Here is a 24462-nt window from a genome sequence, read left to right on the forward strand (position 1 = left end):
GTATTCCTCCTTAAGAAAGAAAAAAATAAAATAGACACATTTATTGAACAAATCAAATAAGCTGTTCTCTTTTTTCTCCCTAGATGAGTGCAGAGTTCCCGGACCAAAACTGAAGGGTTTCTTCACCTCATAATGTCCTTTCTTCTTTCTGTCATGCCATACGCTCTTTAGTGGCGATGGAAAGACCTTGACCCTGTCCGATTACGAGACCAGGATAGAGGTCAGTGAAGTAACCGATCCCCTAGAGACAAAAGCCCCACCTGGACGACATCAACATTATATTAGTGAGGCTAAACATTCATACATCTTGAACTTGCCTGTTTTGGAGATTTTCATCATCGTCAAAAGTAATCCAGTAAATCCCTGTTAATGTTAAAATTGCCCCTCCTCCCATAGAGAATTTATTTTAGACATAACCCTGTATGTATAGATTTTTGTTTTCTCCTCTCCATTAAATGTGAACCTCAAACTTCCGAGCAGCCGTAACTGTAAAACAGTGGAATTAAAGAATGATTCTGCATGACTATATAATTTGGTAGCAAAAACTGTGAGCTAAAAGCATGATTTTTACAGCAATCTGAAATGTGTTCTATTACACAAAATGTTTCCTGTGGCTTTTTTTTTATTTAAGAAACTATCTTTTGCTTTTGTTTTCACGAGTAATGGAAGCTAGCGCAAATAAAACACAAGGATGAAGCACGTGGAGTCATTTTCTGTGGCACTTATGTATTTTCGTAGGGAGCTCAGTAACACTTTACTTGAAGGTATCGACATAATCGTGACATGACGCGGCCATAATCTTTGACGTGGCACTATCATGAACGTCGTAAACGTTATGAACGTGTCATTCGAATTTTGTCATGACAAGTTGACATTGTTTTGGGTTGTCTTGATTATGACAACCTGACATTAATCAAAGTGACATTACCAGAAGTGTTCTTGGTCGTGACAAGTTGACATTACATTTCTTTGGAGTGTCCTTACTAAGACAACATGACATTAAACAGGATGACATATGTCAAGTTGTCATGACAAAGACATCCCATACTAATGACATCATTTTAAATTTTTATGTATTTTATTGAAAGGTGTCAAACAAAAGTGGACCATTTTAAGTTTTTTTTTTTTTTTTTTTTTAAAGCTGTCTCTATGCCGAATTGCTTGGATTGATCGGATCACAAGTAGAGCTGTCTATTTATAAACTATAAATGGTTATTGTTATTATAAATACACAAACACACACGATATACTGTATAAATAATGAATGTAAATCAGTTATGGGTTATTGTTTATATTACTGTCTGCAATTGTAATTTTTCGGCCTGGGAAAAAGTGCGCTCCTTCCTGCTGTAAACTACGCCTTGCCCTGGCTTTGATGTTTATTATCACACCTTTTTGTTTATAAATGGTAAAACAAAATGTTGAAAAATGTCATGAAAAGTCATAGTATAGCATGTGGAAATGTTTTTATGAAAGTCATAGTATAGTATGTTGAAAGCAATTATTAAAACGTCATAGTCTAGTATGTCGAAAAAAGTTATAACGTCATAGTGTAGTATTTCGAAAAATCATAAAGTACAGTATGTCAAATATTTATGAAAAGTCATAGTATAGTATGTCAAGAAAAGTCATAAAAACGTCACAGTATAGTATATTGAATAAAGCCACAAAAAAAGTCATAGTATGTCAAAAAGGAACTGTTCATGTGCAGAAGTGGCATTGGCATGCCACCAATGCAGGGTCCAATGACCCCAGAAGAAGATGACACCATGCAACAACAATAACAGAGCATGTGGTCAGCAAGAGACAATGAGAATTAATAAACAACTTTGGGTTTTTGATGTTGATGAAGTGTAAAGAAGTTCCAATAACAGTTGGGTAATAGCTAACTTCGTGGTCCTTGGTTAATGCATTTTATTGTGTTTTGTTTATTTTTCATCTCAAAGTATGTCTAAAAAGTCATGGCATAGTATGTAAAAAAAGAGTCATATTATAGTATGTCGAAATAATTCATGAATAAGTCATAGTATAGTATGTCCAAAATACTGATAAAAACGCCATAGTATAGCATGTCGAAAACAGTGATGAAAACGTATGTACAGTATGTCAAAAAAATTTATAAAAAAGCCATAGTATAGTATGTCGAAAATACTGATAAAAAAGCCGTAGTATAGTATGTCGAAAACACTGATAAAAACGTCATAGTATAGTATGTCAAAAACAGTGATAAAAATGCCATAGTATAGTATGTAAAAAACAGTGATAAAAATGCCATAGTACAGTATGTCGAAAAGAGTTATAAAAACCGCCATAGTATAGTATGTCGAAAAAGCCATAGTATAGCATGTCAAAAAAAGTGATAAAAACGCCATAGTATAGTATGTCGAAAAAAGCCATAGTATAGTATGTCGAAAACAGTGATAAAAAAGCCATAGTATAGTATGTCGAAAAAATTTATAAAAAAAGCCATAGTATAGTATGTCGAAAATACTGATAAAAAAGCCATAGTATAGTATGTCGAAAAAAGTGATAAAAACGCCATAGTATAGTATGTCAAACAGTGATAAAAATGTCATAGTATAGCATGTCGAAAACAGTGATGAAAACGTATGTACAGTATGTCAAAAAAATTTATAAAAAAGCCATAGTATAGTATGTCGAAAATACTGATAAAAAAGCCGTAGTATAGTATGTCGAAAATACTGATAAAAACGCCATAGTATAGTATGTCGAAAACACTGATAAAACGTCATAGTATAGTATGTCGAAAAGAGTGATAAAAACGCCATAGTATAGTATGTCGAAAACAGTGATAAAAACGCCATAGTATAGTATGTCGAAAAAATTTATAAAAAAAGCCATAGTATAGTATGTCGAAAATACTGATAAAAAAGCCATAGTATAGTATGTCGAAAATACTGATAAAAATGCCATAATATAGTATGTCGAAAAAAGTGATAAAAAAGCCATAGTATAGTATCTCGAAAAAAGCCATAGTATAGTATGTCGAAAATACTGATAAAAAAGCCATAGTATAGTATGTCGAAAATACTGATAAAAATGCCATAATATAGTATGTCGAAAAAAGTGATAAAAACACCATAGTATAGTATCTCGAAAAAAGCCATAGTATAGTATGTCGAAAATATTGATAAAAATGCCAAAGTATAGCATGTCAAAAACAGTGATAAAAACACCATAGTATAGTATGTCGAAAATACTGATGAAAAAGCCATGGTATAGTATGTCGAAAAAAGTGATAAAAATGCCATAGTATAGTATGTGAAAACTGATAAAAAAGCCATAGTATAGTATGTCGAAAATACTGATAAAAATGCCATAGTATAGTATGTTGAAAAAAGTGATGAAAAGACATAGTATAGTATGTCGAAAAAATTTATAAAAAAAGCCATAGTATAGTATGTCGAAAAAAGCCATAGTATAGTATGTCGAAAATACTGATAAAAAAGCCATAGTATAGTATGTCGAAAAAGGTGATAAAACGCCATAGTATAGTATGTGAAAAGGTGATAAAATGTCATAGTTATGGCGTATAGAAAATAGTGATAAAACGTAAAGGTATGGCATGTCAAGAAACGGTGATAAAAGCCATAGTATAGTATGTCGAAAATAGTGATGAAAACGCCATAGTATAGTATGTCGAAAAAAGTGATAAAAATGCCATAGTATAGCATGTAAAAAACAGTGATACAAATGCCATAGTACAGTATGTCGAAAAAGGTTGTAAGAGCCATGATAATTATGGTATGTCGAAAAAGTGATAAAACGTATGGTATGGTATGTCGAAAAAGGTTATAAAAGCCATGGTATGGTATGTCGAAGGCCATAGTATGGTGAATAATACGTTGGATAAAAGCCATATGTATATGGTATGTCGAAAATACTGATAAAATGAACCAATACGTGAAAAGCGTTATGTCGAAAAAAGCCATAGTTATAGTATGTCGAAAATACTGATAAAAAGCCATAGTATAGTTATGTGTCGAAAAAGCTGATAAAAATGTAGTGTAATTATATGTCGAGAAAAGCCATAAGTATAGTATGGAAAACAGTGATAAAAAGCCATAGTATAGTATGTAAAAGCCATAATTATGGTAATAAATTAGAAATGCTGATAAAAGCGCCATAGTATAGTATGTATCAAACAGGTGATAAAAGCGTATAATTATGGTATCTCAAAAAGCCATAATATGGTATGTCGAAAATATGATAAAAAGCCATGTAATTATGGTATGTTGAAAAGTGATGAAAGACATAGTTATGGTATGTCGAAAAATTATAAAAAGCCATGGTATAGTTATAATATTGAAATTGGTGAAAGCCATAATTATGGTGTATGAAAAACCATAGTATAGTTAATGTCGAAAATGCTGATAAAAGCCATAGTATGGTATGTGAAATACTGATAAAAATGCCATAGTATGGTATGTCGAAAAAGAGACATAATTATGGTATGTCGAAAGCTCTTATAAAGCGTATGAGGTATGGTATGTCGAAAACGGTGATAAAAACCGTAGTATGGTATGTCCAAAAAATACATGGTATGGTTAATGGTAGAAAATAGTGATAAAAGCTGCATAGTATGGTATGTCAGAAAGTGATAAAAAAGCGCCATAGTATGGGTATGTAAAGCCATATTATGGTAATGTGAAATGCTGATCAAAATGCCATGGTATGGTATGTTGAAAATTGATAGAAAGCCATAGTATGGTATGTCGAAAAAATTATAAAAACCATGGTATAGTATGTCGAAAAATACTGATAAAAAACCATAATTATGGTATGTCGAAAAAGTGATAAAACATGAATGAAGCCATGTATGGTATGTGTAAGCATAGTATGGTATGTGAAGTGGGCGTAAATTATGGTATGTGAATGGTGTGGCATAATTATGGTATGGAATTTATAAAACCATGGTATAGTTTGTGAAAAGTGATAAAAGAATGTATGTTAGGGTAAAAAGCCATATTATAGTATGTCGAAAAAGCACTGATAAAAAGCCATAGTATGGTATGTTGAAAAAGTGATAAAAAGCCATAGTATGGTATGTCGAAAAAAGTTATAAAAACCATGGTATAATTATGTTGAAAATACTTTGATAAAAAGCCATAATTATGGTATGTCGAAAAAAGGTGATAAGCGCCATAGTATAGTATGTCGAAAACGGATGAAAATGTCATGGTATAGTGTATCAAAAAGTGATAAAAAGCCATAATTATGGTATGTCGAAAATAGTGATAAAAACATGAGTATGGTATGTCGAAAAAGTGATAAAAAGTCATAGTATAGTGTAATCAAAAACAGTGATAAAAAGCCATAGTATAGTATGTCGAAAAAAGTGATAAGAAAGCCATGAGTATAGTTATGTCGAAAAAGTGGTTAAAAACGTATGGGTATGGTAATGATGAAAAAAGTTATTAAAAAGTCATAGTATAGCGTAATAAAAAATTGATAAAAAACCATAGTTATAGTATGTCGAAAAGTGATAAAAGCCTATGGTATAGTATGTCGAAGAGTTATAAAACCATCATAATTATGGTATGTCGAAAATAGTGATAAAAAGCCATGAGTATAGTATGTCGAAAGGTGTAAGATTGCTCATAGTATAGTAATGTCGAAAAAATTGATAAAAGCCATAGTATGGTATGTCGAAAAAAGTTATAAAAACATCATAGTATGGTATGTCGAAAAAATTGATAAAAGCTACATAGTTATGGTATGTCGAAAAATTGATAGCTTTCATGGTATAGTTATGTCGAAAAAAGTGATAAAAAGCCATAGTATAGTATGTCGAAAATAGTTATAAAACCATGTAGTGGTATGTCGAAAATGTGATAAAAAACCATAGTTATGGTATGTCGAAAAAAGTGATAAAATGCCATAGTATAGTATGTCGAAAAAGTGATAAAAAGCCATTATTATGAGTATCTCGAAAAATACATAATGTATGGTATGTCGAAAATGTGAAAGCCATGGTATAGTATGTCGAAAATACTGATAAAAAGCCATAGTATAGTATGTCGAAAAATTGATAAAAAACCATGAAGGTATATGGTTTATTGAAAAAAGCCATGAGTATAGTTATGTCGAGAAAATATTGATAAAATGTAATAGTATAGTATGTCGAAAAGTGATAAAAACCATAGTTATGAGTATGTGAAAATACTGATGAAAAAGCCATAGTATAGTATGTCGAGAAAAAGTGATGAAAATAAAATGCCATAGTATAGTATGTCGAGTGATAAAAAGCCATAGTATAGTATGTCGAAAATGCTGATAAAAAGCCATGGTATAGTATGTTGAAAAAGTGATAAAGACATAGTATGGTATGTGAAAATACTGATAAAAAGCCATAGTATAGTATGTCGAAAAAAGTGTATACCTTAGTATAGGTATGTCGAAAACAGTGATAAAAGTCATATTATTATAGTATGTCGAAAACAGTGATAAAAGCCATAGTATGTTATGTCGAAAATGGTGATGAAGCGTCATAGTTATAGTATGTCGAAAAAAGGTGTAGAAAAACCATAGTTATAGTATGTAAAACAATTGTTAAAAGCCATAGTATAGTATGTCGAAAAAGAGTTATAAAAACGCCATAGTATAGTATGTCGAAAATAGTGATAAAAAGCCATAGTATAGTATGTCGAAAAAAGCCATAGTATAGTTATGTCGAGAAAATAGTGATAAAAAGCCATAGTATAGTATGTCGAAAATACTGATAAAAGCCATAGTATAGTTATGTCGAGAAAAAGACATAGTTATAGTATGTCGAAAATGATGATAAAAAGCCATAGTATGGTATGTCAAAAGCCATGGTATAATTATGTCGAAAAGCTGATAAAAAGCCATAGTATATTAGTATTAAAAAGGTGATAAAAGCCATAGTATGGTATGTCGAAAAAGCCATATTATGAGTATGTCGAAAATACTGATAAAAAGCCATAGTTATGGTATGTCGAAAAAGTGATGAAAAGCCATAGTATAGGTATGTCGAAAAAGTTATAAAAGGCCATAGTATAGGTATGTCGAAAAAGTGATAAAAAGCCATAGTATAGTATGTCGGAAAAAGCCATAATTATGGTATGTCGAAAATACTGATAAAAACCATAGTATAGTTATGTCGAAAAAGTGATAAAAAGCCATAGTGATAACTGAAGCATAATTATAATTATGTCGAAAAGGCTGATAAAAGCATATGTATAGTATGTCGAAAACAGTTGATAAAACGCAATAAAGTATGTGGAATAAAGTGATAAAAACGCCATAGTATAGTATGTCGAAAACAGTGATAAAAACGCCATAGTATAGTATGTCGAAAATACTGAAAAAAACGCCATAGTTTAGCATGTCGAAAAATACTGATAAAAAGCCATAGTATAATATTTCGAAAACAGTGATAAAAACGCCATAGTATAGTATGGCGAAAAAAGTGATAAAAACGCCATAGTATAGCATGTCGAAAAAAGCCATAGTATAGCATGTCGAAAACAGTGATGAAATCGCCTCAGTATAGTATGTCGAAAATACTCTTAAAAAAGCCATAGTATAGTATGTCGAAAAAAGTGATAAAAAAGCCATAGTATAGTATGTCGAAAAAAGCCATAGTATAGTATGTCGAAAAAAGTTTTAAAAAAGCCATAGTGTAGTATGTCGAAAAAAGTGATAAAAACGCCATAGTGTAGTATGTCGAAAAAAGTGATAAAAAAGCCATAGTATAGTATGTCGAAAAAAGTGATAAAAACGCCATAGTGTAGTATGTCGAAAAAAGTGATAAAAAAGCCATAGTATAGTATGTCGAAAAAAGTGATAAAAAAGCCATAGTGTAGTATGTCGAAAAAAGTGATAAAAAAGACATATTGTAGTATGTCGAAAAAAGTGATAAAAAAGACATAGTATAGTATGTTGAAAACAGTGGGTGGTTCTCCAGGTGTATTTGTCTTTGTCATTCTGGGTGTAAAGCTCAAAATTAATTGTCTAACCCTGTGTTCAAACCCACAACCTTTGTGTCTTCCAATTAGCACTCTATCACACTGAGCTATCACACCTGATACAAGCTGCATCTGTTCAATTATCTATTTGACTTCTTCATTGTGGGTATTGGACCATAAAACTTTGTGTGCTTTAAAGGAGTTAAACCCACAACATTCTAAACAGATTATGTGGTGTTCATCATGCTGAGCTATCTGTGTATGTAAAAGCAATTTGGTTGGAGGTTGTATTTAACGTTCACGTCACTGAGGCGAGAAATAAAAAAAAAGCTGTTGCCTGAGCTGGGATTTGATCCTTCAACCTCACATTGTCATATCAGCATCTTATCCTGGTTGGAAACATATTTTTTTCGTTCTACTATTTATCATTTATATTATACAATCCTTGGCATGCCTTATTGCCTCTGATTGGCTTGTCCTGTTGTCCTTACCCTATAACCAATCCTCACTCCTCATGCCAACGTCAACACGTCTAGTGGATGTGATCTAGCATTCACTGGGAGGCATCAGCTAATGGACTTTCATGGTGCTTTTAATGGTCATTATAGAGAGAGAAGTGGCTCAGTAAAACAGGCTGATTCCTCTCGGTAAATGCTAGATCACATCCGCTAGACGTGTTGATGTGTTAAGCAGCTGAATGCTGTGTGGGACAAAGAATGTGTAGCTTCCTTTACTCCCCTGGGGTTAGTAAAAGTTTCATGCATTCACTCATTAATTAATTCGCCCCCCCACTCCTGAAAGTTGTCATTATGAGAGAGCGAGGTGGCTCAGTAAGACAGACTGATGCCTCTCGGTAAATGCTAGATCACATCCACTAGATGTGTTGACGGCATGAGGATTGGTTATAAGGTAAGGATAACAGTGTAAGCCAATCAGAGGCAATAAGGCAGGCCACCAGGCACGTCCTTTGCTATCAACACGTCTAGTGGATCCGATCTAGCATACATCCATTCTCCCCCCTCCCGGGGTAAAGATGTCCAAGGATTCTTCCCGGTAGTGTGAATAAGAAATAACCACGTCAACACGTCTAGTGGATGTGATCTAGCATTTACTTTTTTTTTATAAAGAGCTTTATTCAGTTTTTACAAATTACAATTTATAGGCCTACATTTAAACATACAGTAGGCTACATAACATCAATATAAACAATACAAGAATTACAAAAATATAACTAATTAAAGCTGCAAGCAGCGATGACAGGCCCTCGCTTCTTGCCCCGGGGGTACTGGCAAATGCAACATCATATGTAGACCACACATTCTAAGTTTCATGTAAATCAGAATAACTTTTGCTAAGATAGAACCGTTCATGTTTCGACACCCACCTACAGGAAGTTGTTCCTCCATAACTTGCGCATTGTGTTAGCTATCAAAATTCTTTTGATAACTTTTAGTTGCGAGGGTCCATCGAGTATATATACAAGTTTTCGTGCAGATTGGACTCACGGCCCAGGAGGAGTTAGACAAAGTAGGTTTCCCATATATTGCAATGTGAATAATTAATAAAAGAAATTCTAACAGCGCCATCTAATGGCCGATTCACTCTAAATTTGGCATGGATGGTCAAGCCCCTATGCGGAATAACTTTGTCATGCTTGGTGCAATCGGAATAAGTCTTGGTAAGATATTCTTCCTGTTTCGACAGCCCCCTACAGGAAGTTGGTCCTGTGTAACTTGCGCATTGTGTTAGCTATCAAAATTCTTTTGATATGTTTTTGTCATGAGGGTCCACCGAGTCTACGTGCACATTTTTGTGCAGATGAGACTCACGCTCTTGAAGGAGTTAAAAAAGGAGGTTTTGCTCAAAGCGAATTTGCTAATTAATTACAGAAATTAAAACCGCGCCATCTAAAGGCCAATTGACGCCATATTTGGCAGACAGCCTCATTGGCACATGAGGAACAACATTTTTAAGTTTTGTGTCCATCGGAATAGCCTTTGGCAAGATACAGCCATTCCTGTTTCCACACCCACCTACAGGAAGTTGGTTCTCCATAACTTGCGCATTGTTTTAGCTATCACAATTCTTTTGATAACTCTTTGTCACGAGGGTCCTCCGAGTTTTTGTGCCGATTGGACTCACGCCTCAGGAGTAGTTAGACAGAGTAGGTTTCCCATATATCAATATTTTGCGGATTAATTAAACAAAATTAAAACAGCGCCATCTAATGGCCGATTGCCGCCAAGTTTGGCAGAGATGCAAATTCTGCCATGAGAAACGACCTTGTCAAGTTTCGGGCCAATCGGAATAATTGTTGCCAAGATAATGCAACTTCCTGTTTAGACAGGAAGTTGCTATAACATACGCGCATTTTTTCAACTATCAAAATTCTCTGGATAACTTTTCGTCATGACGGTCAACAGATACTACCTGCAAAGATTCAAGAAGATTGAAAACACGGCCTAGGACAAGTTCGAAAGAATGTAAAACACATGAAAAATGCATAATTAAAAATGGCCGCCTTCCGGTTGGGCGGAGCTAATGAATGTAAATGAGAAATATGTCCGCAGTGATAAGAGCAATATGTTTATTAAATCTGGTGAAGAATGGAGCAACTATGTCCAAGTTGAGGCCTTCCACGCATTAGGGCGCTATGGAGCCCGCTTACAGGTATGAGCCAAATCGCTGTACAGTCTCGCACAGCTCCCAGGTGTTTATGTGGGCGCCAATTTTTGTGAGTTTTCGTGTATATTGAAGCTGTCAAAAATGTTCCCAAGGGCTAAATCCAATTAGGGGGCGCTATAGAGCAACCATACCACTCTCAAGCCTAAATGTGTATTCAGATGAAAGAGTTTAATATTCTGCACATAGCTGCAACATTTTAAGAGTTTTTGTGCATCCTTAAGTCCTCAAACAAGTGTTCGTAAAATGAAGATTATTGCACGAAAACCAAGATTTCGGAAATTTTAGAATTTTGTAATTTTTTCTAAAAATAGCTCCATGGAGTTCAAGATGAGACCTATGTTCCCTCAAAAGTTGGTATATTAACTTCTTACTTTTTCGAATTAAAGGCACGTTAGGGGCGCTATGGAGCCCCCTGGCAACACCCGAGCCCAATCACTACAGAACCTTGCAATTTTCACCAGTTGTGACGTGTGCAAATCTTTGTGAGTTTTCGTGCATGCTAACCCCTTCAAAAATGCGACGAAGGACTCGGAAAAATAATAATCTGATGAAAAACAATAGGTTCCTTCGCACTTTCAGTGCAAGGCACCGCTGGGGCCTTGCACTTTCGTGCTCGGGCCCTAATAAAACAAAATGTGCAAACCAAGCTTAAGTTCATAGTGTCTAGAGCCTCTCATAAAGTGTATAGAGATTTTTATAAAGTGCATGGAGTCTTTTATAAAGTGCTGTAGTTCACATGTTCAAAGTGTCCCAAGGAAGGAGCTGTTTTCTGTCCAGAGTTCTTCTTCGCCTGATCTCAGCGAGCACTTGTTTGCACACATCTGCACCGTTTATGACAGTCTGTTGTATAACCATACAGCATCTTGTTTTCCACAACTTCATGCATACAATACATATGATTATTTTTAACAGTTCCTTTTGTTTCTCTGGTAGAGGTTCGTCAACAATACAGTACATCACAGACTTATATGAAAGATCAACATTTAGACCATACACTCCTAATTTGTCCCAGACCACTTTAGCTCTATAGCAGTCCATCGATAGATGCTGCTGTGTCTCATCTTCATTGCAATTAATCATGGGACATTTTTTGGTTTTTACATAAAAACTCCAAGAAACAACAGCGATCTAGCATTTACCGGGAGGCTTCAGCTAAAAGAGGCTACACATCCTTTGTCCCACACAGCATTCAGCTGCTTAATAACAAGCTCTGGCCACATGTTTAAATTCAACATAAAGTACTGAGGAAAAAAAGTCATATTTGATTCAGTGGGTTTTATTAAAATGTCACAGGAACAAAAGGCTCAGGATTTTGTGAAATGTGCCATAGTGACGGCCATTTAAAAACACAAGCCAAATATTACAAAGAAACAGTGCTACATTATGCCGTGTAGAACTGAAATCTTCCCCACAAATAAAAAGGAAGTGCAAACATTAATAAACAGAAGATGAGAACATCAGTAAGTTCAGAGATTCATACAAAGTGCAACAAGAACAGATCCCTTATAGGGCCTTAAACTATTTCAAAGTGTTAATATGCACAGTTTAGGGACACCATGGTGAGACTAGCTTGTAAACACATTCACACTTTTTCCTTTTGCTCACATTTCAAATTCAATAATATTGCATCAATATATATTGATATAAATAGCCATTTAATAGTAAGCTTTGTACACAGATACATACAGTAGACCTTGTAAAAATGAGACCAAATGTGCCCAAACCAACAGGGACAGATTCATTTTAGCAGCATCTTTGGCGCTTGTTGCCAGAGAGAAAACACCTGATTAGTTAAAAAAAAATTATTTAAAATAAATATATAAATACATACAGTATTGTGAGGCTCTTTATTTATATAAAAAGTGGCAGGCCTCTTTAGCAGGTTAGTACTACTGGTACCCTACAGCCAGTGGTTTATTGCACAAGAGCAACAGGGAACAACTCCCCCCTTGGCAAGGACCAAACTCAGGAGCGTCAAAGCTGTCGGTAAAATTAGACCTGATCTGCATACACTCAAATCCAGAAAAAAAAAAAAAAAAAGACATCCCGCCTTCCCCGAAGAAATTCTGCATAGAACTCAATGGATGACATGAGAGATCAGTTCACTTGTGGCCCTTTTGGAGAACTCTTGTATGCAGTACTTAAGCAGATTTAAGGTTACGGTTACTTTTTGGTCAAAACCATTCAAAACGTCCCCAAGGAAAAGCTTTATGTTGAGGTGTGGTGAGTTACCCGAGCCAGCGGGGTGTCCACCAGTCCATCCATCCATCAGTAGCAGCCGTCCCTCCAGCTGCTGTCCCAAAGGGCACTGAGGTTGGACAGGCTCTTTGGAAACTGCAGAAAATAATAAAGGAATGGTCAATTAGGCATATCTGACAACCTTTATAAGAGAGCACAAACATGTTATACTACTGCACAGTACTTCACATAGTTTCATTTATTTATGAAATTAGGCCTTTTAGGGAAGTGCAACATACTCCTTTTTTACTGTATTCTATTTATTGATGTGTCTAGGTTATGTATTAGATAAACAGTGCTGTAGAGGTCTGGTTTTTGTGTTGTGGATTATGTGTCATATATGCCTATACTGGACAACAAATTGCCTCTCGGGGACATTCAAGTTTTCTAAATCTTTTCTAATCTAGCAATTAGGGCTGAAACTAAGGATTTTTTTTTTTTTTTGGAGCTTGGGGTGCCAACAAAGGAGGTGGGGCAGGGCAGTTTGGGGTGGAAGTCGGAGGTTTTTACTGAGCATAGGGATGCCAGTGGCGGCCCCACTGCTCCGACCCTGTTGTGCAGCTGGCCTGTGGAGGGGGGGGACTGGAGGTGGGTGGAGATAACAGATACAAGATTAAATTAGATCCTTCTGTATGTGCTTTTCATAATAATAAACATTTCTGAAGAAAGGACTGCTGAGATCATATCAGTTGCAGTAGTCGTTTAAGGGCAGGTAGAGTGTCTGGAATATTATGTAGAGCTAGAAATCAACATGGCCAACATGTGTCGCTTAATCATTGCGGCTCTCTTGTTTCGCCATGCAGCTAACATATACATACACACATACACACATACATATATATATATATATATATATATATATATATATATATATATAGATATATATATATATATACACACATATATACACATATATACATATATACATATATATATACACACATACATATATACATATATACACACACACACATATACATACATATATATAAATATATAAATGACAGCTGTATGTTTTCGACATACTATACTATGATATTACTGTATTACTACACTATGGACAATTATTTTCATTATATACGATATATTATATACCAATTTATTACTATACACTGTATTACATATTACATATACTATGACATACATGGACACATATACATACTATATTATGGACCTACATATTATTATACTATGATAATCTAGATTTATCATTACACTTTTCGACATATATTATATTTACATAGTTTTCGACATACTATACTATGGCTTTTATCAGTATTTACTACATACTATTTTGTTTACATACTATATACGCACGCTATTTACATATACACACTATTTAATATTTAGACATGACTATACAGTAAATTAATTATATAAGGACATATATGCATTATTAAGAAATTTACATGTACTATAATATGGAAGCCATGGAAATGTAATGTTCGACAGTACAGGATGTGCGAGAATAAATGGAAGGAAAGCCTTTGGTTGTATGGAATGTAAGTAAATCGACAATGTAAATGTTTGTGAATGGAAGTAAAGTTCTTTATAAATTAAAAATATTTAAATTTTTTTTTTGTTAGTGGACTCTTCAGATTCATCATCTCCTCTTTGTGCTAGGTTGTGTGTAGCTGTAAGTAACAGCACTTCCCCAACTGTTTTAACGTATGTCTGATTTTCTTGTACTTGTTCAGTGTGTTCTTTGTCAAGGAGGTGTGCTAGTGTTGCGTCAGTTCTAGCAGCTCTTTGATCATCCCTCCATGCTATCATTGCACACTTGTGTCCTTCAGACTTTGCGTGCACTGAAAGCCCCGCACCTCTCATAGTTGCCTTTTTTTCAGTTTCTAAAACCAGGTGTTGAAACAAAAACAGTGTCTGGGGCATTTGGTGTGCTAAAATGTCTACGTGCATAGCAATATGTAGAGTCCATCATGACAGAATACTCAAGCCATGGATGAAGATATTACCAGTTTGGCCTGAAGCTCCGTCTTCTGCCCCCCCTACATCAAAATGGTTGGGAATATATTCAAGTTGGGCTGTACTGGTACGTCATTCTTGGACTTGCTGATATCTGTAGAAAGATATAGAGTAAACATAGGGCACAACTACAACATGTATTTACTTATGCATGGACTGTATATCTGCATGCATTTCAAAATGTAGGGCAAGCATTCACTTAAAAAAAAGACAAAGCCATATTGATACAAAGAAGAAGTTACAGGAGAAGGCCCCATTTTAAGGACACACAGTAGGCCTACCATGACATTGTTCATCCCAAACCTGATGGGGCAGTACTTGATCCACATGGATCCACTTGCTGTCCCTCTGGCTCCCTCTCTCTCTGTCCCTGTATGTTTTCTTCCTCCAGTCCTCACCCTCTTCTTCTTCCTCCTCACCCTCTGTTATTCCCCTACACATCAAGCTTATTTCCCTTCGAAATGGGAAGATGTCCAGCAGTGCCATCAGCTCAGAACTGGCAGAAACCAGTGGGACCCAGGTACACCCATCTACTGTCTGGAGAAGTCTGGCCAGAAGTGGTCTTCATTGAAGAGTTGCAGCCAAAAAGCCAGACCTCCGACATTGAAACGAGGCCAAGCTACTCAACTATGCACGACAACATAGGAACTGGGGTGTAGAAAAATGGCAGCAGTTGCTCTGGACTGATGAGTCCAAATTTGAAATATTTGGCTGTAGCAGAAGGCAGGTTGTTGGCCGAAGGGCTGGAGAGCGGTACAATAATGAGTGTCTGCAGGCAACGGTGAAGCGTGGTGGAGGTTCCTTGCAAGTTTGGGGCTGCATTTCTGCAAATGGAGTTGGGGATTTGGTCTGGATTAATGGTGTCCTCAATGCTGAGAAATACAGGCAGATACTTATCCATCATGCAATACCATCAGGGAGGCGTATGATTGCCCCAAAATTTATTCTGCAGCAGGACGACGACCCCAGACATACAGCCAGGTCATTAAGAACTATCTTCAGCGTAAAGAAGATCAAGAAGTCCTGGAAGTGATGGCACGGCCCCCACAGAGCCCTGATCTCAGCATCATCCAGTCTGTCTGGGATTACATGAAGAGACAGAAGGATTTGAGGAAGCCTCCATCCACAGAAGACCTGTGGTTAGTTCTCCAAGATGTTTGGAACAACCTACCAGCCGAGTTCCTTCAAAAACTGAGTACAAGTGTACCTAAAAGAATTGATGCTGTCTTGAAGGCAAAGGGTGGTCACACCAAATATTGATCTGATTTAGATTCCTCTTCTGTTCATTCACTACATTTTGTTAATTGATGAAAATAAACTATTAAAACTTCCATTTTTTAAAGCATTCTTAGTTTACAGCATTGTTTCATACCTGCCTAAAACTTTTTCTATATATATATATACACACACACACACACACACACACACACACACACACACACACACAGTACTGTGCAAAAGTTTGGGGCTACTTATAGACAGAATACCAGCTGAGATCAGTTGCATTGTTTTTTTTAATCAGGGCAGCAGTTTTCAGATTACATTATGTTTTTTTTCTGTCACCGCACATCGTCGCACATCATTATTAATGCCAGCAGTCACATTTATGTCACTGTGCCTTCTTTGTGTTGTAAACGTATTTGCCTCTGTGCCTATACATAAATGCATTTCTCTTTTCTCCTTAAACCAGATTCCTGCGGGGCTCCGATGTCGTCATTCTGCTCCGTGGCTTCCCCACCTCCAGCTTCGACTGGAACAAGGTACCCACTGCACGCGCTCAGTAGCTAATTGACACACCTAAACACCATTGGGAAAATGTAGGGCCTTTACGTGAACAAGCCAGAGACCAAATGTTGTGTGTATTTTTCCATACAGATCTGGGAGCCACTCACTCAGGGCTTCCATTGAGTCATCGCACTGGACTTCCTGGGCTTTGGTTTCAGCGACAAGCCAGTGAGTCAAATCTTGTGTCAGTTTAAGTGTCTTTATTTTATAGATTCATTTAGTAAAATCATGTTGCTGCTCTTCAGGTATGTGCATGTGCCAGTGTATTTATGTAAATTGTCAAAAACAGAGTAAAATGAGGTATTGCTTACCGCCCTTCCCTCTCTGTTGTTATTTATTTTTTACTCATCATGCACGCAAACCAGGACTGACCAAAACCGCACAGGACACCTCATCATTAACAGCCTGTGTCTTTCTAATGGAGGTACAGTGCAGTCTGTTGTCTTTGGTCATGTTGTAGATAGCCAATGTTCAGCACCAACAGCAGGTATTTAACTCTAGACCTCATATCCACAACTTTTATTTTACTATTATCCTCCATCCACAACTTCTATTTGACTATTATCCTCCTATTTTAAACCAAGCCACCTTCCTTAAAGACTTGTCTTTTGTAACACTCCTCCATTTCTCAGTGTTCCGTGATCCATCTTTTCCTCTATCTGACTCTCTCTTATCCCTCCTTGTCTTTCAGTGCGCATGATCTACGGACCCCTGGACCCAGTCAACCCTCATCCTCAGTTCATCCGTCTTTACCAGTGAGTGCCCCCGCCTCTGATACTTAAACCTCGTTCAGATTATCTGTAGTACGCTGGGCTCCTGCCGGCAGAGCTTTGTTGAGCTCATTTGCTGGATGTGAATTAGGAAGAATTGCAGGGAAAAGTGCAGTTTTATATTCTAATCTGAACTCTTTTCTGTGATTGGAGCTGAACAACATGAAGTAGTCTCCACAAAGCATGTTGTTTGGCTATGAAATATGGACATCCCTTTAAATTAATGTCTGCTGCACTTACAAATATTTATTCTGTATTTTTTATTATTATTATTTCAGATTTTTTACTTACTTTTTTTTTTTTCTTCTTAGTTGCTTGTCCTGCTTCCTCGCTGTCAAATAGATGTTAAGCCAATGTCTTAATGTGAGAGATGGTAGTGTAGTGGTAAAGGAAAGAGCTAGATGCCCATAGGTTAGTGATTCCAGTCCTGCTAACGGCTGAACTGAAAATTTAAAAAACATGGCATTCTTTGCTTAAAAAAGGAGAAAAAAAAAGATTTTTTTTCTTATTCGCCTCTTTCTCCTGTGTCTCTCTTATCCTGTTTCACACTCTGTCACGTTCCACTTTCTCATCACTCCGTTCCTACTTTTGGGAATCTCGTTCGTTTAGCGGGAGCACTCGACTCACTTTACACCGTCCTTCGGGTCTTTTGTCTATGGGAACCTCGTTCGTGTCTTTCTCGCGCCCCTGACTTAGCTCACTTTTCACCATCTTTCGGGAGTTTCGCACGTAGGAATTTCGGTCGCGTCTGAGTCCTTCCTCGGAGACTCCCTTCCGTGTTGAACTCGCAACTTTGCCGTTTAAAGGCCCTCGCCTTTCCACTGCACCATCTTTCCGATCCGGGAGACATCTGGTTAGTTCCACTTTGATTGTGCAGTAGTAAGCATTCATGAGGACAAACTGAAAAAAGCTTCCTTGCTGGATTTGAACGAACAACCTGTCATGCAACACATCACTGACATTTCCACCATGCCACAGTGACGATAACCCGTCAGCTGCAGTTTGTTCATATGAATGCAGCAGTAGGTGTTCAAGAGGATAGTTTTAAAAAATGAGGTTATAGCTGGATTCAAACCAGGAACCATTGGAACCACGTACCACTGCCACTGCCTCTACACCACAGCAGACATAACTGTGGGTCTTTAGTTTGTTGTTTTGAACACAGCACTAGGTGTCCAAGAGGATAAATGTAAGAAAATAGGACAAAGCTGGATTCAACCTATTTTGTTTGTTGCTATCAATGTAGCAGTAGGTGTTCAAGAGGACATGGCTGGATTCAACACAGCAACCTTTGGAACAGCAGTCCAATAACATTACCTCTACACCATCATTGAGACACTGTAATTGGTGTTGATATTTGTCCCAAAGAATAATCACTAGTCAGAAATGTGAAATATTTGGTTTAAATTGGGGTTTCTACTTATTGTTTGAGTGAAAATACTACCACAGTACACAAGTGTGTGCCAAAGAACGTTTTTCTCCAGTTTATAAATAAAAAAAAAAAAAGACTTCATAAGTGGCTTCAAACCAGGAACCATGTACCATTGACACTGCCATCACACCACAGCAGAGACGCCCATCGAGCTTTAGTTAGTTGTTATGAATGCAGCAGTAAACATTCACAATGACATGAATAATCCACAGACAGATTCAAACCAGCAACCTTTAGAATCATGCACCAATAACATTACCTCTACACCACCATCGCAATACTGCTGTGTGAGTCCATTTTTGTCCCAAAGAATAATCTGTAGTCAGACATGTTGAATATTTGGTTTAAATTGGGTTTTCTACTTACTGTTTGAGTGATAATAATGCCACATTACACAAGTGCACGCCAAAGAAAGTTTTCCTTCAATTTATGAGAAAACCAAAAAAAATTGATCACAGTTGGATTCAAACCAGCAACCTTTGTGATCTTGCCCCAATAACATTGCCTCTACACCACCATCCAAAGACTGTGACTGAGATTCATCTTTGTTGTAAAGAATAATCACTAGTCAGAAATGTTGACTATAAGAACACATCACATTAGTTTGTGTCAAAGAAAGTTTATAACCACCACAAGAAAATGATGGTATCTGTATTGTACGGTATTTTGGGGGCATTTTAGTAGCAATGACAGAAAATAACAAGTTGATGTTTAACAAAGTTTGACAGCTGGGTTTGAAATCACAGCCTCATAGTTCAAGATCTGCACTTTAAACCACAAAGCCATCAGCATTCATGTCGCTCAGTCACTAATCATCTAATTCTTCTCAAAAATGTATCTTGTTCTTGCAGGCAGCTGGTCCAGAGGTCTACGGTCACCATTTTGGATGAACACATCAGTCACCATCCTCAGCTGGAAGATCCCACTGGCTTCCTCGGTGCATATTTCAATTGTAGTCACTCTTTCTGAAGGGATAGCAAATGCAACACCGCGTGTTCATGAATTATTTCAGACCCTTAACAAGCCGTTTGGTACTTTAGCAGCACTTATTCAAGGTGATAAACAGCCACATGTGGTGCAAAGACGTCCCCTGATGAATGTAACCAGGAGTAATGTTTGAGATGTATACACGAGTGACGGGCTAATTTACCAGCAGACAAACCCTAAAATGTCAGTTACCTCCCTGGAGGACATCTAATGTGAGCTAGAAACATTATTCATTGTACTTAATGCAACAACTGAATCACTGATGTGACGGTAACACTGTTAGTTTGTTAACTATCCTGTAGTCTTTCAACAGGATAGTGAAAGTTAGAGGTTGTGCAATTATTGACCTTAATCTGTGGGACATCATTTTTGATTCCCTCCATTTTCTGTTGGTCTTTTGAGTCCTGCAATCAGCTGCATTCTGAATGAATTTGGATGATTTTCTACATTTCTCTCAACGTCAATGAAAAACCTAAACGTCAACTTTTCTTCAAATAAAACTAGTTTTGTATAAAACAAGTGTCTGAGTGATGGAGACTTTATGGACTTTGACAGTCAGAATTTATTGAAGATTTGACAGAAGAATATTCATGAGGAACCGCAGGTGAACCGTCACCATGGTGACGCCGTCGGCCTCAGCGCCAGGTGAGCACGAACCAGCACGTCGTGACCCCCCCGCGACACACCTGAGAGAGAGAGAGAGGGAGAGAGGGAGGGAGAGCGCTCAGTGGCCAATCAAATCACACCTGACAGAACCTCGATTCACCAGGCATTAATCTGATTGTACACTTTTTTTATAGAGCATTTTGGCCCCTCTAAAACCGAGCCTATCGTAGACGAGGAAAAACGTCATCTCTTATTCACATTTTAATCATTTTATAGCGAAAAGAGCTAACAATCCGGCCGTCTCGGTGGTGTCTGTGGTGTCTTTCTAGCCTTTACAGGTTTTCTATACAGCCTGGAAGTTGTGCCTTTTTTTCGGGGTCGTTGAGCAATAAATCCAAACTTTTACATCCCAGATTTATCCACTTCATGTCCATAATTTATACATTTTTGGGTCATTGCTGCCGATAAGTTCGACGGTAGCGTCCATCTTGGATCTCCCATGATGCCTTGCGAGAGTTTGTTGACGTTTTGTCAACCAATGGAAGGCAGGTCCGTCACGCGTTACGCCTTATATGGGCATCCGAGGGAGAGCAAAGATCGTTCATTGTGAGAAGAGATCACTCACGCAAAACAGAATAGTCAAATGTGACCAAAGATCTTCTATTGCTGTTGAAACCATTCTACAGAGAAGAATGGCGTCACTGTTTTGGGGCTTTTTTTGAAGAAATGTAAATAGTTTGTCCTTTATCTGTGTTATAATGTTCATTATGTTTATTTTTGCACTGGATGACTCCAAATACATAGGAGAACTGTTTTAGACAACACAAATGATTGTGTAGCATTGGTGTGTGTGATATCAATACGTATGACATTATTATTTTGATTACTGGCATAAGTGAATGTCATGAGGGCAAAAGCGTCTGGGCTTTTTTAGAAAAAATGTAGATATTTTGTCAACTGTATAAGTCATGTTTATTTCTTCACAGTTTGACTCCCAAGACATATGAGACGTGTTGTAGACAGGAGATAAGCTTAGTTTTTATTGCTCGGTGTGTGATATCAATACATATCTGTGAGATTCATGTTCCATTTTATTTATTTATTTGTCTTTATGGTCCCACAACCTTTTTTTTTCATTTACATGCAAGTGACCTCACTGCAGCACAAGTATTCTAATAGCCCAGTTTGTCCTGAAAAAAAATGATATTTATAGATTGACATTGGACAACAGGGTTAATGTTTTACAAGCTCTTTTAGAAAATAAAACCAGACGGACCATGAGTTGTCAAAAATACCTGAGGGTGCAGTGGATAGGACGGTTGTAGACAGGAGAGTGGTGAGAGAGGGGGGGGGGGGAAGACATGCAGCAAAGGGCCACAGGTCGGATTTGAATCCTGGGCCGCTGCGGTAAGGACTGAGCTTTGGTACATGGGGCGCACGCTCCACCAGGCGAGCAATTTATTTATTTTTTGATCAAGGTCTCTTTTATCTTCATATATAACAAACAAAAGATATACAGTTCACACATGAAATAGTCAAGCCTAGTTCCTGTCCATACAAACAACCCAAACAACTCCCCAGTGCCCCCCACCCACAGGTACTGGACCCACAGCAAATTTCCATGCATCCCGACATACTCAAATATGAGTCTGCAGAGTCATACATATATAATTCAAATATCTAAGTAAATAAAATAAAATACATCATCAATAAATAATAATACAAAATAATAATAATAAATAAAAAATAAAAAAATAAAAGTATGCACACACAATTGGGTTACATAGAAATGTTAGTAGCTGCCGTGCCTTCTACAAAGGAAATAAATGGCTGCCAAATGATATAGAATTTTCTAGTGGACCCTCTTACAGTGTATCTAATTTTTTCTAAGTAAACATAACTCATGACCTCCCTAATCCATTGGCCATAAATTGGGGGGAGAGCATCTTTCCATTTAAACAGGATAAGCCTTCTAGCCAACAAAGAGCAGAAGGCCATCATGCTTAGGTGGCGCCCAGAAAAGGTGGCATCCACCGGAGCCACAACGAACAGTGAAATCAGAGGAGATGGGTATTTTGTTCTTCCACATATTCCAGAGAATGCCTCAAAGATGGACTGCCAAAAATTGTGTAGCTTATGGCACAACCAAAAAAAGTGGCAAACCTATTTCCAATGTAGAGGTCAGATAATTTACCTATTCCATTTCTTGCCCAAACATTAAACGCTTCATCCATCATTGATGGGACAAACATATGATTCTTTATCAATGGTACAACAAGCGAAAGATCAGTGAGATTAAAGGTCCTTCTAAACTGGTTCCAGGTTTTAATTGAATGGATAACAACTGGATTAGTGGTGAAGGCTGAGATAGGCTGTTTGAAAGGTAATTTGGAACATAATAAAGCTGCTGGGGATGTAGATCCAATGGATGCCCTCTCTAACACCATCCATTCAGTACTATTGACATCCATGCAATCGTTTCTCAACCAATACAGCAGTGCTCTTATATTAGCAGCCCAGTGGTAATACATCAAATTCTGAAGTGCCATACCTCCCATTGCGCGAGGCCTCTGTAATATATTTTTATAAATCCTGGGCTGCCTTTTATGCCATATAAAGGATGAAATCTGACTGTTTAAACTGAAAAAAAAAGATTTTGTTAAATAGAGAGGAAGACATTGAAATAAATATAAAAACTTAGGGAGAATATTCATCTTAATTGTATTGATCATCCCTCCTAAGGAGAGAGGCAGAGATCAGGCGAGCAATTTTTAAGGTTTTTAAGGTAACAAGGTGTTAAAGGTCCCATGACATGGTGCTCTTTGGATGCTTTTATATAGGCCTTAGTGGTCCCCTAATACTGTATCTGAAGTCTCTTTTATATAGACCTTAGTGGTCCTCTAATACTGTATCTGAAGTCTCTTTTATATAGACCTTAGTGGTCCCCTAATACTGTATCTGAAGTCTCTTTTATATAGGCCTTAGTGGTCCCCTAATACTGTATCTGAAGTCTCTTTTACATAGGCCTTAGTGGTCCCCTAATACTGTATCTGAAGTCTCTTTTATATAGACCTTAGTGGTCCCCTAATACTGTATCTGAAGTCTCTTTTATATAGACCTTAGTGGTCCCCTAATACTGTATCTGAAGTCTCTTTTATATAGACCTTAGTGGTCCCCTAATACTGTATCTGAAGTCTCTTTTATATAGACCTTAGTGGTCCCCTAATACTGTATCTGAAATCTCTTTTATATAGGACTTAGTGGTCCCCTAATACTGTATCTGAAGTCTCTTTTATATAGACCTTAGTGGTCCCTAATACTGTATCTGAAGTCTCTTTTATATAGACCTTAGTGGTCCCCTAATACTGTATCTGAAGTCTCTTTTATATAGACCTTAGTGGTCCCCTAATACTGTATCTGAAGTCTCTTTTATATAGACCTTAGTGGTCCCCTAATACTGTATCTGAAATCTCTTTCCCGAAATTCAAAGCAGAGAAAGGGGGGGTAACCTTGCTCCTTATGACCTCATAAGGAGAAGATTCCTGATCGGCCCATCTGAGCTTTCATTTTCTGAAAGGCAGAGCAGGATACCCAGGGCTCGGTTTACACCTATCACCATTTTCAGCCACTGGGGGACCATAGGGAGGCTGGGGGAACGCATATTAATGTTAAAAAAACTCATAAAGTGAAATTTTCATGCCATGGGACAAACACCTCTTTAGGCATCCGATAAAGAGCTACAGTGGGGGATTCGTCTCTCCATCGTGGTTGCAGGACTTGTGGGAACATCCCTCACCTATCTGGACGGTGGCCTCGTGGTGTTCTGGATCCTGGGCTCAGACCTCACCTCCACCATCGTATTCCCGCAACTGATCTGCGTCCTCTTCATCGAGGTTTCCAACGGTTACGGGTTGATGAGACTGTTGTGTGGAGAGCCGTTGTTAGGCTTTCCCTAATTCTACCACTAGGTGGCAACATGTCTGTGCTACCATTACCACCATAGACTGTTAATATTAATTATTATGAA

At 37.2% G+C, this 24462-nt stretch overlaps 1 protein-coding gene, 1 long non-coding RNA gene and 1 pseudogene across 2 annotated transcripts in view; 2 read left to right on the forward strand and 1 right to left on the reverse strand.

The window, feature by feature from the left end:
- LOC120554001 (signal transducer and activator of transcription 1-alpha/beta-like) overlaps positions 1 to 1847 on the forward strand; it is a 49776-nt gene extending 47929 nt beyond the window's left edge. The window contains exon 17 of the mRNA XM_039792550.1: positions 84 to 1847. Within this exon, the coding sequence (XP_039648484.1) occupies positions 84 to 113 (30 nt within the window). The 3' untranslated portion in view covers positions 114 to 1847. The remainder of the gene's footprint in view (positions 1 to 83) is intronic.
- A 9192-nt stretch (positions 1848 to 11039) lies between these two features.
- LOC120554002 lies at positions 11040 to 19922 on the forward strand (annotated as a pseudogene).
- Positions 19923 to 20364: 442 nt separating this feature from the next.
- On the reverse strand, positions 20365 to 20928 carry LOC120554613. The gene is made up of 2 exons (XR_005638536.1): positions 20694 to 20928; positions 20365 to 20515 (listed from the first exon to the last, which is right to left on the reverse strand). It is a non-coding gene; the product is annotated as an uncharacterized LOC120554613 (long non-coding RNA).
- Between the last annotated feature and the right edge of the window lie 3534 nt (positions 20929 to 24462).

This window comes from Perca fluviatilis, chromosome 24, assembly GCF_010015445.1.
Source record: "Perca fluviatilis chromosome 24, GENO_Pfluv_1.0, whole genome shotgun sequence".
NCBI classification, from domain to species: Eukaryota; Metazoa; Chordata; class Actinopteri; order Perciformes; family Percidae; genus Perca; species Perca fluviatilis.